The 14,440-nt window shown below is 38.8% G+C and overlaps 1 protein-coding gene across 1 annotated transcript; it reads right to left on the reverse strand.

Annotated features, from left to right (window-relative positions):
- Positions 1-3,489: 3,489 nt before the first annotated feature.
- Aadac (arylacetamide deacetylase) lies at positions 3,490-13,924 on the reverse strand. The gene is made up of 5 exons (XM_013033641.1): positions 13,764-13,924; positions 12,978-13,200; positions 11,619-11,688; positions 10,513-10,684; positions 3,490-5,303 (listed from the first exon to the last, which is right to left on the reverse strand). Exons 1-5 carry the CDS (start codon positions 13,899-13,901, stop codon positions 4,707-4,709), a joined length of 1,200 nt encoding a protein of 399 aa, XP_012889095.1. The 5' UTR covers positions 13,902-13,924; the 3' UTR covers positions 3,490-4,706.
- Between the last annotated feature and the right edge of the window lie 516 nt (positions 13,925-14,440).

Consider the following 14,440-nt stretch of genomic DNA (forward strand, 5'->3'; position numbering starts at 1 on the left):
TGCAATCCCTTTTGTCCAACCTTTCTTTGATTTGTTGTGTTTCTGGGTCTCTATTAAGAAAATTTGGGCCTGTGCTAAGGAGACCTAGGGTTTCTCCTATTCCATCCTGTAATGTTTTCAGGGTGTCTGCTTTGACTCCGAGGTCTTTGATCCATTTGTAGTTAATTCTGGTGCACAGTGATATATAAGGATCTAGCTTTAGTTTTCTACAAGTGGTTAACCAATTTTGCCAGCACCATTTATTGAAGAGGCTGTCTTTCTTCCATTCTATGTTTTTAGCTCCCTTATCAAAGATTAGATGGCTATAGGTCTGTAGGTTCATTTCTGTGTTTTCAATTCTATTCCATTGGTCCTGAGGTCTGTTCTTGTGCAAGTACCAAGCTGTTTTGATTACTATGGCTTTGTAGTAGAGTTTGAAATTTGGTATTGATATTCCTCCAGCAGTGTTCTTTCTGTTGAGGATCGTTTTTGCTATTTGGGGTCTTTTATTGTTCCATATGAATTTTTGGATTGCTTCTTCTATTTTCTTGAAGAATGAGGTTGGAATATTGGTAGGTATTGCATTGAATTTGTAGATAGCCTTGGGAAGTATTGCCATTTTCACGATGTTGATTCTTCCAATCCAGGAGCATGGGAGTTTTTCCACTTTCTAAGTTCTGATTTGATTTCCTTTTTCAGGTTTTTAAATTTTTCATCATAGAGGTCCTTCACTTCTTTGGTTAAGTTAATTCCTAGGTATTTTATCTTTTGTAGGGCTATTATGAATGGAATCGCTTTCCTAATTTCAGCCACACTTTTCTCATTGTTGGCAAACAGAAAAGCCATTTTTTTTTGTTGGTCTTGGGCCTGAACTCTGGGCCTGGGTTCTGTCCCTCAGCTCTTCAGCTCAAGACTAGTGCTCTACCACTTGAGCCACAGAGACACTTCTGGCTTTTTTCTGCTTATGTGGTGCTGAGGAGTCGAACCCAGGGCCTCAAGCATACAAGGCAAGCACTCTACCACTGCGCCACCTTCCCAGCCCAAGACATTGATTTTTGAGAGTTAATTTTATACCCTACTACTTTGCCAAAGTTTTGAATCAGCTTGAGTAATTTGGGAGCAGAGTAAGCCAGGATATTTTGAGAACTGAGTGATGAAATATACTTAAAAGAATTGCCACCATTTATATCGTATTGATGTCCTTCAAAAATAAGGAAATCAAACATCTATTTACATCTGAGAGTCACTCAAAATTTGCAAAGACAATGCCCACTTTTCAAAAGAACTAGTAAAGGCCAGAGGATGATGAAATGCTATAGAGGAAGTTCTGAGGGGGAAATTTACTGTCACTCAGGCATTTCTGGATTGAAGTTAAAACTATCCCTAAAATGAAGAAAAAAATCACTATTAAATGAAAATGAGGGATTCTGTTGTCTGCAGATTGTCCTTCACAGAGCAGTGAAGTTCTTCAGGATGGACAGTAACAACAGAAATGGCAACTCAAACCCAGTGGAAGGAATGAGCAGCATTAGAATTGCAGACTATATTCATAAACATAAGGTACTCCATGCAGAGGTTCTCTTTTATCTGTAAGTTTATTGTTACATTCTTTTATGTCTGATGTTACCATATATAATCCATGTGTTTGCTTTTTCTCTCAACTTTTGTGTTCATTACATATACAGATATAAAACATAGAATATGTAAAATATAGAAAGTGGGGTTAACTTCTGGTAACTTGCCATATTTTAATCTGTTTTAATCAGTGTTAGCCAGAAGTAGGTTGTGATGAAGTTGAATAATATAATTCATATAGATATCACTAAGAAAAAATGCAGTTAAAAATCATAAAGGACTAAACTAGTTCTTAAGTCAAAGGTAAGAAAAATAGAGAGAAATGATGTTATATAGGAAAGAACATCAAAATGACATATTTAATTGCAATAACATCAGCAACTATATTGAATAGTAACAAACCAGTTTCTCTAATAAAAAGGCAAAGATTTCCAGGCTGGATGACAAAGTAAAATCAAACTCCACATTGGCTCCAAGAGAAATATCTCAAAAGTAGTGGTTTGGTGCTACAGATAACCAGGCTTAGTGGCAGTCTCCTTTCATCCTATGATAGCAGTTTTCTTTCAAACCATATGAACTTATTTGCCTGAGTAATGAAGTCTTCATTGGGAAAATGAGTTGTTTTTCTTTTTTTTCTTTTGGTCCGGTTGTGGGGCCTGAACTCTGGGCCTGGGCGCTGTTCTTCAGCTCTTCAGCTCAAGGCTAGCACTCTACCACTTGAGCCACAGCACCACTTCCGGCTTTTTTCTTTTTGCTTATGTGGGGCTGAGGAATCGAACCCAGGGCCTCGAGCATGCAAGGCAAGCGCTCTACCACTGAGCCACCTTCCCAGCCCCGGGAAAATGAGTTTATGTATCAATTGCAACACATAGGAGAGGATAATCACTATCAGAAGTAGCCCCAGTTCCTTACAACTCATTGAACCTTCAGCTAACTCTCAATATGATCGTGTTGTGTAGCCAATGGAAACAAGCCTTTATTATGCTAATCTTTAACTGAGCAAGGATGTACACAAAGTTTGAGAAAAGCTTCAGATAAGCACTGTCCACTGTTCAGGCATACCTGGGTTTACTCTGCTTGAAAATAAAGCAGCTAGAAACTAGAGCATGGGAAGGAAGATGCTGTGCCCTCTGACCTCTGGAACCCTTGTAGCACATGATGTTTATACACCTACCACTGATTACTTTGAGGAGACAAGGAGATGATGTGGATTTACACAAGTAACAAGTCTTTGACACATTTGGTAGGTCTGAAGATGCATACATAAATTTAAATGTATATCTAAAACCTTAGATTTGAAGAAGCTAATTTTATAGGATTCTGTTTTTCAGACTGAATAATTTAGTTATCTTTTTAAAGGATATATCTCCTGACTGTTAGTAGTTGCCTGGCTTGTTTTCTTTCTTATTACATTGAATATTGGAATCAAGCTTAGAAGTGTGAAGATCAACAAGTGAGGACCCCACTGAGTAGCTGTGCTGAAAAGATGTTAAGGGGCATTGGAGTCACCGGGTTTAAAGTTCTTCTGGTAGATGGTGGTCGATATTTAAATTGAAGGAATAATGAGATCATGGGACTATGCAGCTGTGCATTATAGAGTTTTGTGCAACCTTCTTCCTATTCAGAGCACAGAACACAGGCATGTGAGTAATTTCTTGAGGAAGCACTCTGCAAGGAGGCTCTAGAATACCAGATCACTTAAAATTTACCCATCACGAGCTGGGAAGGTGGCTCAGTGGTAGAGTGCTTGCCTTGTATGCATGAGGCCCTGGGTTCGATTCCTCAGCACCACATAAGCAGAAAAAGCCTAAAGTGGTGCTGTGGCTGAAGTGGTAGAGCGCTAGCCTTGAGCTGAAGAGCTGAGGGACAGTGACCAGGCCCAGAGTTCAGGCCCTACGACTGGACACCCCCCAAAAAAATTGCAAACCAGGATACTATATTTCTTGTTATCCTTTAAAATTGAATGAAAAATAAATATCTCCAAAGAATAACACAAACTAAAGCAAGTTGTGAACACTAAGTCAGCATTGCAGAAGATATTTGAAGAAACCATACAGAGAAAGAAGTGACTACAATCATGAGAGGTGAGGAAAGAATCAATTTAATAAGAGAAAATAGATGAATACAGACAAATTATGAAAGAGTCTTTCACTTCCAATTCAATAAAGCAGAAATTTCTTATGCACTTTTGGTGAGAATGTTAGTTAGTACAACTGACAGAAATCAGTATGAATGTTCCTCAAAAAGAGGAACATTGTTGGGTATATACCCAAAGGAATGTTTAGACAGCATTCAATAAAATTGCAAACAAATATATGTTCAGTGTTGTACATTTCTCAATAGCCAAATTATGGACTCATCCTTGGTTCCCATAAAGAAAATGCTCTATGCATGTGTGTGCGCGTGCACACACACACACACACACATACACAGAGGAGTATTATTCAGTCATAAAGCAGAATGAAAACTTGATTTTTCAGGAAAATTGTTGGAAATACAAATCATCATAGTTAGTGAAATAAGCTATACTTAAACAAATACTACATAAATTATGTCATAAATGGAATACAGATACATGAGTCAAAGTAACAGAAATTCATGAACATTATTGGAGGACATTGTGTAGAAGGGTGTTAGGAAAAGGACAAGAAGCAGTCATGAGGAAAGATTGATATCAAAGCATATTATAGACATGTGTGGAAATATCCCAGGAGAACACATTAAGTGTACAATGTACAAAATCCAAAACAAACAGGAAATTTGGCTCATAATACAATTCAGTACGTACAGGGCAGTGTTCAAAGGCTCTAAACTCAGGCACATTAAAATTCTGGCATTTTACCAATCAGATATGTTTGACAATGATCAACTATTTGGCAATCATAAACAAAAGCTGCAAATTAGAGATAGAAGTGAGTAATTGTGGTAGAAAAAGTAAGTTAGAAATTTTTACAGAAGTGAATAAAAGAGTAAGGACTAAAACAGGGGAATCTGCTAACAACAAACAATAATTACAACAAAAATAAGGCCACCAATGCCTCAGGGACATGACGGATGATAAACGTCACAGGAACTGTTAGCTCTTGATTTTTACTAGCTTGTCCTGGTTCTGGGTTTTACATATCTTCAATATATAATTGCTCATGTTTTTACTATAGGTTTTGTCTTAGCCAACTCAGGTACTGATTTTCTGTCCTATCTTTAATTTTAAGCCAAATATAGGCTAAGAGTCCATGGAATCCATCCTCCATGTGGTCATGGGTCACGTTCACTCCAGCACTCCGAAGACGGGCGACATATAGGAGTCCATCGTCTCTTAAGATGTCATACTGACAAGTGATGATGTAGGCCAAAGGCAAACCACGCAACTTGCTCTCGTCGGCCAGCAGTGGGGCTGCTCTCACATCTAGGAGCCCTGGGTATTTCTTAACCAGCTCTGAACTGCCAGGGATAGGATGACGATAAATGTGGCCTTTCACAAACCTCTCAGGGAGCAAAGAACTCCAATTCACAAATTGGAAAAGATGGCTTAATTCCATGGGTATGTGTTGGTTGAAGAGCATGGCCTTTTCAAGTGACCTATCTGTGGTAAAGTAACTGCTCCAGAATTTGATCATTAGTGATCTGGTCAGGAAGGGAAGGTCAGCATGGTCCTGGTACGATGGTAAATTCATGTTCAGAGTCTGAAGGACTGGGTAAATTAAGGCCTGGACCTTGAGTTTGATCTTGACATCTGGGTCATCTTTGAACTGAAAATCAATTTAAAATAAATTTATTGAATTAATATTTTAACCTAAAACATGTATTTTATCTAAAAATGATATACTGGTTTTAGATATACTCAGAATCCAAAGAAGACAATAGACAGCACAAGCATATCTCATAGGGCTCTCTCAACTTTCCCACATAGCAGGTGGCTACTGTTTGATATTTTCAGTGTTAGTATAATAACCTGCGTTACTTTCTCGGTAGGTGGGAAAGACGACACCAATCAGATGCTGGAGGGTATGTGACCAGAAGGGAACACTACTGCACTGTTGGTGAGAGTGTAAACTTGTTCAACCACTCTGGAAAGCAGTATGGAGGTTCTCAAAAGACTTCACATAGAGATTCCCTATGACCCAGCAATCCCACTTTTGGGCATTTACCCAAATGATCACAAACAAGACCACACTAAAGCTACCAGCACAACTATGCTTATCACAGCATTATTTACCATAGCTAAGATATGGAATCAACCCAGATGCCCATCAATAGATGAATATGGATCAAGAAAATGTGATATATATATATATATATATACAATTGAATTCTATGTCTCCATCAGAAAGAATGATACTTCCCCCATTTGTTAGGAAATGGAAAGACTTGGAAAAATTATATTAACTGAAGTAAGCCAGGCCCAAAGAAACATAGGTCCCATGGTTTCCATTGTTTGCAATGACTAGTACATGTCTAGGACAAGCAGAAAAGGTCAAAAGCTATGTATATATGACCATATAAGCTGATGCTAAGTGAAATGAACCCCAAGATAGGGACACAAGACATTTTATCTTTCTTGCTGTTGCCTTTAATGTACTTATAATGTACTATGTGATTTTTTGTTTCTTTGTATGTTCTTTCCCCATGGTGTAACCCCTGTTGTCACTGTATTTGATTCCGGTGTCCTGAATCTAGTATATACATTTTGATAATTTGGGGAGGGGAAGGCAGTAAAAAATGCTAATAAGGATACAGGATGACCCATTGTAACAATGAGATGTACAAGACCCTGTGTTGAAAATGAACTTTAAACTTTGGGAGGGGAAAGGAATCGGGGAAGTGGAAAGGAAAAAGATGGCTGGGGAAAAACAAAGGAGGGGGCAACAGTGTTCAATAGGAAATGTACTCATTGCCTTGCTCATGTAACTGTAACCCCTCTGTACAGTGTTTTTACAGTAAAAACATATATATTTAAAACATACAGCATCAACTACCTGATTGAAGTGAACACTGCTGGCCTGGCACTGTGGGTCACACCTGTTACTCAGCTACTTTGGAGGTGGTGATTATGATGACCAGAGTTTTAGGTCAGGCTGGGAAAATGTCAGCAAGAGGCATTCTCAAATATCTGGCAAATCCACATATTTGAGAGGCATTGGCAGGAAGACCATAGTCTGAGACTAGCTTAGGCAAAACTAAGACTGAAAAACAGATGAAAGCAAAAAGGGCTAGATGCAGGGCTTAAGTGGTAGAACTCTTGCCTATCAAGTGCAAAATCCTAAGATCAAATCCCAGTAGTGCCAAGAGGGGAAAAAGCACCCTTCAAATCCGAAATGGCCACCAGAGGTTTGGCATACTGGTGCATGCAGTAAGGTTAGTACTCAGAGATCTGTGGCAAGATCATGCTGGCTGCATGGCTCTGTCTCAAAAAAAAATGGCCACAGAAGAACCTGTTTTATTTGTGTATGCTTGCCTTTTATAAGCAACAGATATGTGTACATGGATTGTACACCAGCAGGTGTTCACATTAAGGGAAGAATCACATAAATAGGGGGTCATAATTGTGTCCTGACACTGAACAGGTATGTGGTCTCCAGTTCTAGGAACCAGGCATCAGATTCCCAGAAGTGTTTCCAGTGACCTCATGCCCAGGGAAGCTTGAGATACAGTGGCACAGAACACAAGCCCCAGGACCCTGGTGCTTCCTAGAGAACTGTGATGGGCAAATTCCAAGTCAATGGAAACTTGTGCTAACCTTGTATAGTACTGAAGAAGGCACAGCCCTCTCACATTATTTCTCTTGGCACATATATGACATTTACCAAAAACTGAAAGGAAGTACTCACATATCACCAAAACAAGTGGCAGCAATATTTATTTTTTTGTTGTTATTGGTCGTGGGGCTTGAACTCTGGGCCTGGGCACTATCCCTCAGCTCTTCAGCTCAAGATTAGCGTTCTACCACTTGCGCGACAGCACCACTTCCAGTTTTCTGGTGGTTTATTGGAGATAAGAGTCTCACAGACTTTTCCTGCCTGGTCTGGCTTTGAACTGTGATCCTCAGATCTCAGCCTCCTGAGTAGGTAGGATTACAGACATGAGCCACCAGGGCCATGCTTTTTTAAAATAAATAAATAAATAAATACATATTTTATTGTAAAGATACTGTACAGAGGGGTTACAGTTACATGAGCAAAGTAATGAGTCCATTTCCTATTGAGCATTGTTACCTCCTCCTTTGTTTTTCCCCTACCATCCCTTTCTTCCCCATCTCCTCAACTCCTCCCCCCCCCAAGTTGTAAAGTTCATTTTCAACACAGGGTCTTGTACATTTCATTGTTACAATAGGTCATCCTGTATTCTTATTAGCATTTTGTTGTTCCCGTCTCCTCCCCAAATTAGAAAAATGTATATACAAGATGCAGGATACTAGAATCAACTACAGTGACAACAGGGGTTATACCATGGGGGAAGAACATACAAAAGAAACAAAAAAAATCACATAGTACATTATAAGTACATTAAAAGCAACAGTAAGAAAGATAAAATCTCTTGTGTCCCTATCTTGGGGTTCATTTCACTTAGCATCGGCTTATGTGGTCATATGTACATAGCTTAGGACCTCTATGATGAAAACTTTAAAAACCTGAAAAAGGAAATTAAAGCAGGGCTAAGGAAGTGGAAAAACCTCACAGGTTTCTAGATTGGGAGGATTAACATCATGAAAATGGCAATACTGCCAAAGGCTATCTACAAATTCAGTGCAATACTTACCAACATCCAACCTCATTCTTCAAGGAAATAGAAGAAAAAACCCAAAAATTCATATGTAACAATAAAAGACCCTGAATAGCAAAAACAATCCTTAGCAGGAAGAATAGTGCTGGAGGAGTATCAATACCAAACTTCAAACTCTATACAAAGCCATAGTAATCAAAACAGCTTGGTACCGGCACAAGAACAGACCTGAAGACCAGTGGAATAGAACTGAAGACCCAGAAATGAACCCACAGACCTATAGCCATCTAATCTTCGATAAGGGAGCTGAAGAAATAGAATGGAAGAAAGACAGCCTCTTCATTAAAAGGTGCTGGCAAATTTGGTTAATCACCTATAGAAAACTGGGAATGGGGTTCAGTGGTAGAGCGCTTGCCTTGCATGCCCTGGGTTCGATTCCTCAGCACCACGTAAGCAGAAAAAAAGCCGGAAGTGGCGCTGTAGCTCAAGTGGTAGAGCGCTTGCCTTGAGCTGAAGAGCTGAGGGACAGCGCCCAGGCCCAGAGTTCAGGCCCACGACCAGACCCCTCCCCCACTCCCCAAAAGAAAGAAAACTAAATCTAGATCCTTATATATCACCCTGTACCAGAAGCAACTCCAAATTGATCAAAGACCTCAGAGTCAAAGCACCCTGAAAAAATGTTTATATTTTTGCATTTTAAACACAGCTAATAATTAGATCTCGGCAATAAAATACAACGTAACTTTGTTAGTGGGTCGTTTTATAAAAAAGTGATTTCTGAGTTTGGTGTGACGGCTCATGCCTGTAATCCAAGAAACTCAGGAGGCCGAGATCTGAGAATCATCCCAGGTGGGAAAGTCCTGAGACTCTTATCTCCAATTAACTTCCAAAAAACTGTAAGTGGAGCTGTGGCTCAAATGGGAGAGCACTATCCTTGAGCAAAAAAGCTCAAGGACAGTGCCCGGGCCCTGAGGTTAGGCCTCAGGGCTGGCACACAGACACAAAAATTATATCTGAATTTAATTAGCTCAGTGTTGTACCTCAGGTAAGAGTGGTACATTTCATTTAACTCAATATCAGCTGTGAAGAATGTTGTTTGCATTGGTTGAAGTGTAATAATACTTAAATATGGAACTAGTAGTAGGTTAATTTTATATTGTGTTAAGAGGAAATACAAAACTCTTTAAAGTTGATCAAGAAATTCAACTTTACAAGCAGTTAAAATTCATTAAATTCATTATACAAATTAAATTTAATCATAGTAACTAAGTTTATCATATAAGTTAATGATTATTAAATTAATCACAAATTAAATTTACAATAAATGGATGACTTCATGCAAAATAGCATAATACTATTTGAAGTCCTAGGTCTTCCCCATGGGCCTTGATTTAGCTGTGCAGCTTTTCTTCCTCCTAGAAGCTACCACTTCTAGAATATTCTGTAAATTTTCTTCAATATTTCTTTTTTTTAATTGTGAAAATACTGTACAGAGGGATTACAATTACATGGGCAAGATAATGAGTACATTTCTTATCAAGCATTACAGCCTCCTCCTTTGTTTCCCCTTCCCATCTCTTCCCAACTTCTTCCTACCCCCCCCACCCAATTCCCCTCCCCCCCCCACCAAAATTTCTTCAATATTTCTAGGAAACATTTAGTGAGATGGTATATAGTTGTGTTTCTTTCCTTTCTTAATGTAGTAAAAATCAACTGCCTTTTATGAACTGCAGTTTCCTTTCACTATTACAAACTTAGTCATGGTACATAGTTTTGCTTAATATTCATATTGCTAATGTCTTAGTTTCTTTTAGTATGATTGGCACCCATGCTGTTAGTAAGTTTCAGGTTTTTATGCTAATATGCTGTATTATTCTGACAGCAAAAGATTGTGCAAGTCTTGGCATATGTTACTGATCAATACTGTAATCATCTAGTCCTTTTGTTATGGTGACTGACATCACTTAAATTTCACAAATATACCTCTAATATAACAAGGTATAAGGTACTTAGCTGACCAACAGTCTAGAGAAGATTACTTGTCATATAGCCAAAAAAGGATAAAACTATCATGAGACAAGAATATGAACACTAGGTAAATAAATATTCTTCAATGTTAATCTCTATGAATATCTAATAGAGCAATAAGGTCACATGTTTGAATTCACTTTTAGAATATCAAATAAATGTATTTACATGTAAGATATTTTAAAAAGAAAGCAAATCTGGGCTTCATACCTGTTGGGTCACCGCTGCAGCTAAGTTCCCTCCAGCACTATCTCCAGCAATACCGATTCTTTCAGAGTCTATGCCATATTCTTCAAGAACATCTTGGCGTACAAACCACTTTAATGCATTATACACATCTTCAAACTGACTTGGAAAGTGGTATTTTGGTGCCAGTCTGTAGCTGTGTGCAGAATAACAATTATCAGCTGATTGTTTCAATGAATATGTGTGTACATGCTCTAACTATAAAACTGAGAATACAACTTATCTTTCATAAACTTAGTGCTTTGTCTAATTATGAACTCTAAGATAGGCTCCATGCTCATGATAATGCTTCTGAAAATTTTCACTGGTTTTATTGATTTAGCCTTATGATTAAAAAGAAAACAACCGATAATATCTCCCCTAACTAAACGTCTCCCATAATTATACTTGTAATAATTGTACCTAATTGGTAAGCAATGAAAGGCATAAATGTTACCAATTGTTCTTTCTGAATTTAACCCACTACTTTGCTTTATTTAGGACCCTTTCTTTTTTAAATCCATTACCATTTGATTGTTTTAATCCTATTAATTACCTATCTAGAATTCTTTTGAGTAAAGCTTTGCCTGTTTCCATTTTAATTTGATGACTAGTTGCATTTGCTCAAAGACTATGCTGATACAATGTATACTAATTGTTTTAAATGTTCTTTTTTATTTGAAATTCTGCAGAAAAATATATTATTCCCAGTTTACAGATGATGAAACTTAGCTAAGGAGATGGTTTGCAGTGTACACAAGACCAACATGTTTAATTTTCAAGCCAATTTTGAATGTAATTCTCTAGCTCTTAAGTTTGCTCAATGAAACTAGGCTGGGAATCCAGCAGAGATGTTTCATTTGTATGATGCAATCTTTTAGTTTAAGTCATACAATTTCTAAGCTTGTGGTTTTAATTTTTCCTTGAGCTGAGCAATTATTTTCTCTGTGACTGAGTATTCTGGTCAAGCTCAAGTTCACATTCTCTTTATTGACTGCCCTGAATTCATTCAAAGCACACTAATATAACACCTGAAATGACAGAAACAGGCACATTAGTCTGTGAGGCAGACAGGCCAGGAGTGGTCTTACTTGACAGACACGACAACAGCATCCAGACTATGAGCAGTACTTCTTGATAGATAGTCATAATGATAAAATGCTGAAATAAAAGAAAACCAGATGAGAGACGTGCACATGAATCTATACATGATTTCCCCTGCAGAAAGTACATGTTGTTCCTTAGTAAGATATTCTGAAAAAATTCATTAAATATCTGCAGTATTTTAGCATTACTGGGGAACTTGAATTCTGTTCAGGGACCAATTATATATCCATTTTCTTTATTTTCCCCTACATTTCCACACTGCAAAATTTAGACCAGTTTCATTTTTCCCAAGATCAATATGCTTTTTGAACTTAGCAAATGTTATGTTTTGGAAGCACAAATACATAACTCCCTAAAATCAAATTCAATTGAGAGACAATTGAGATGGGGCAGGCATATACTGCAAAACAAAACTTGTAAAAATTACCATTGCTTGAATGAAGCGGCGCAGAAAGTAGCAATTGAAAACAGTATTGGATGTCACAGAAACTGCAGAAGAGAAAATAAGTAGGTCTAAGACCCATCTTATTGATTAATGCTTACATGCAGAGAAGAAGAAATTGGGCTATTATTTGTTTTCAAGTTGCTCTCCTGGCAAGTACCGGTCGGAATGGATGGGACACATGCACCTGAGCTTGGCCAGTGCTGGCTCTACAGGTAAGATTCCTGGAGAGAAGATGAGCCTGATCAGCTTCAAGCGGTCAGAGAGACCCTGGTGTGCTGAGGGCTGTCCTGAGGTGACTTCTTGGTGGCCATACAAAGAGGAAGATATTGTGACATCTTCACTGTCACATGGTGGGTATTCTTAAAGTATAAAATACATACCAGGTCTGAAACTTTTATTTAAGCCTAGTATAAGATGATGTGTATAGCTTCATTTTGCTACACATTTTATGATTTTTCTTTTTTAATATACACTTTTATTGTAAAAATACTGTACAGTTACATGAGTAAGGTAATGAGTACATTTCCTATTGAGTATTGATGCCTCCTCCTTTGTTTTTCCCCTACCATCCCTTCCTTCCCCACCTCCCCAACTACTCCCCCCACCCAAAGTTGTAAAGTTCGTTTACAACATAGCGTCTTGTGCATCTCGTTGTTAGAATGGGTCAGCCTATGATTTTTCTTAATGATCAAATAGAAAGCTCCTGCCTGCGACCCTAGCTTGCAGGAGGCATAAAGAGGAGGGGTCAACCTATCTGAAAAGTGACCTCAAGCACAGAAAGCTAGATGAGTGACTCTGGTGGCAAAGCACCTGCTCAGCAAGCGCAGGTCCCAAGTACAGCCTCAGTATTGCTAAGATAAATACATAGATAAGATGAACTTTCAACAAGGGCACATACCAGCTCCCGGTAAACACCAACCACCTCCGTGAACATAAAGTAAGCCTTTTTTGAGTATCTCTGATTTCCGTTTTGGTACATAGACACGGACAGGAACACTGTTGAAAAAGGTCTCCGTCACAATGATATTTTCATCAGATGTGGGTGGGACTTCTAGAAAGCCCATGAAAAACATCAGACTGTTCGCAAAATGGATGATTCCCAGATAGTCAGCAAACAGGGCCTAATGGGAGAGAAGGGGGAAAACGACTGGATTTCAAACGACAAATCTTAGTGTTGCCAGGCACCGGTGGCTCACACCTGTCATCCCAGCTACTCAGGAGGCTGAGATCTGAGGATCGCAGTTCAAAGCCAGCCCAGGCAAGAAATTCCATGAGACTCTTATCTCCAATAAACCACCAGAAAACTGGAAGTGGCGCTGTGGCTCAAGTGATAGAGCTCTTGCCTGGAGCTGAAGAGCTGAGGGACAGCGCCCAGGCCCAGAGTTCAAGACCCACGTCTAACAGAAAAAAAATCTGTGTTGTTTAGCTGTAGTATGGGAACATCCACATGCCTCTCAATGGATGAATGGATCAAGAAAATGTGGTCTATATACACAATGGAATTCTATTCATTAACCAGAAAGAATATTACATTGAATAACTGCCTTCCTCCTTTCTTGCCTCCCTCCTCCATCCATCTCTCCTCTCACTGGGAGTCCAGCTCAGAACTTGAGCAAACTGGGTAGTGCCTCTCTTCTACTTAAGCTGCCTAATATTCACAAAGAAGACAAACTTTTGGACTTACCAGGCCTGTCGTTGCTCTAATTGGTACCATAATCCACGTTAGTTTCCAGGACTCCTCAACACTAGCTGGCAGTGGTATATAGATGAACCAGGCCCCAAGGACCCCGGCAATGAGCAGAAAAGTTGCCTTTTTCTTCATGCTTCCCCCCTGCTCCTTGTACTTGGTACTGTAATACATACAATTGTTTTCAGTCATCCACTTGCTAAATTTTAACCTCAGAACCCTGAGTTTCTGAACACAAAGTCCACCGCTCCATTTGTGTTTCATAGATTGCCTGCCCAAGCGGCCTCATGTTAAAGTGTTACTCAACCCACTCAGAACAAACGGCATTGTGCAATTCGTCATCACATGGGCAGCCCAGAAATAATTACACTCACTCTATGAAGCAATGGTGTTTATCTTCTGCAAATCCTATTAAATCTAATAGCTCACAGCATTGATAGAAACTACGGTGTTTGTTAAGAAACTTCTGTTACATAGTTACTAAATCAGAATTATCTATGTAGCCATTGGAAAACACAGGAAGTCAAGTATGTACATCGAATAAAGTTTAGAGTTGGAGAGGACTACACAGTATTTTCAATAAGATGAAAATGGAAGTGTTTTTCAGGTAGCATAGCACCAGTTGTAGGCAAGAACACAAGGCTCAGAGTTCTAGCCCCACTACTGGCATTAAA

The sequence above is a fragment of the Dipodomys ordii genome, unplaced genomic scaffold (genome assembly GCF_000151885.1).
Source record: "Dipodomys ordii isolate 6190 unplaced genomic scaffold, Dord_2.0 Scaffold173, whole genome shotgun sequence".
Taxonomy (NCBI): Eukaryota; Metazoa; Chordata; class Mammalia; order Rodentia; family Heteromyidae; genus Dipodomys; species Dipodomys ordii.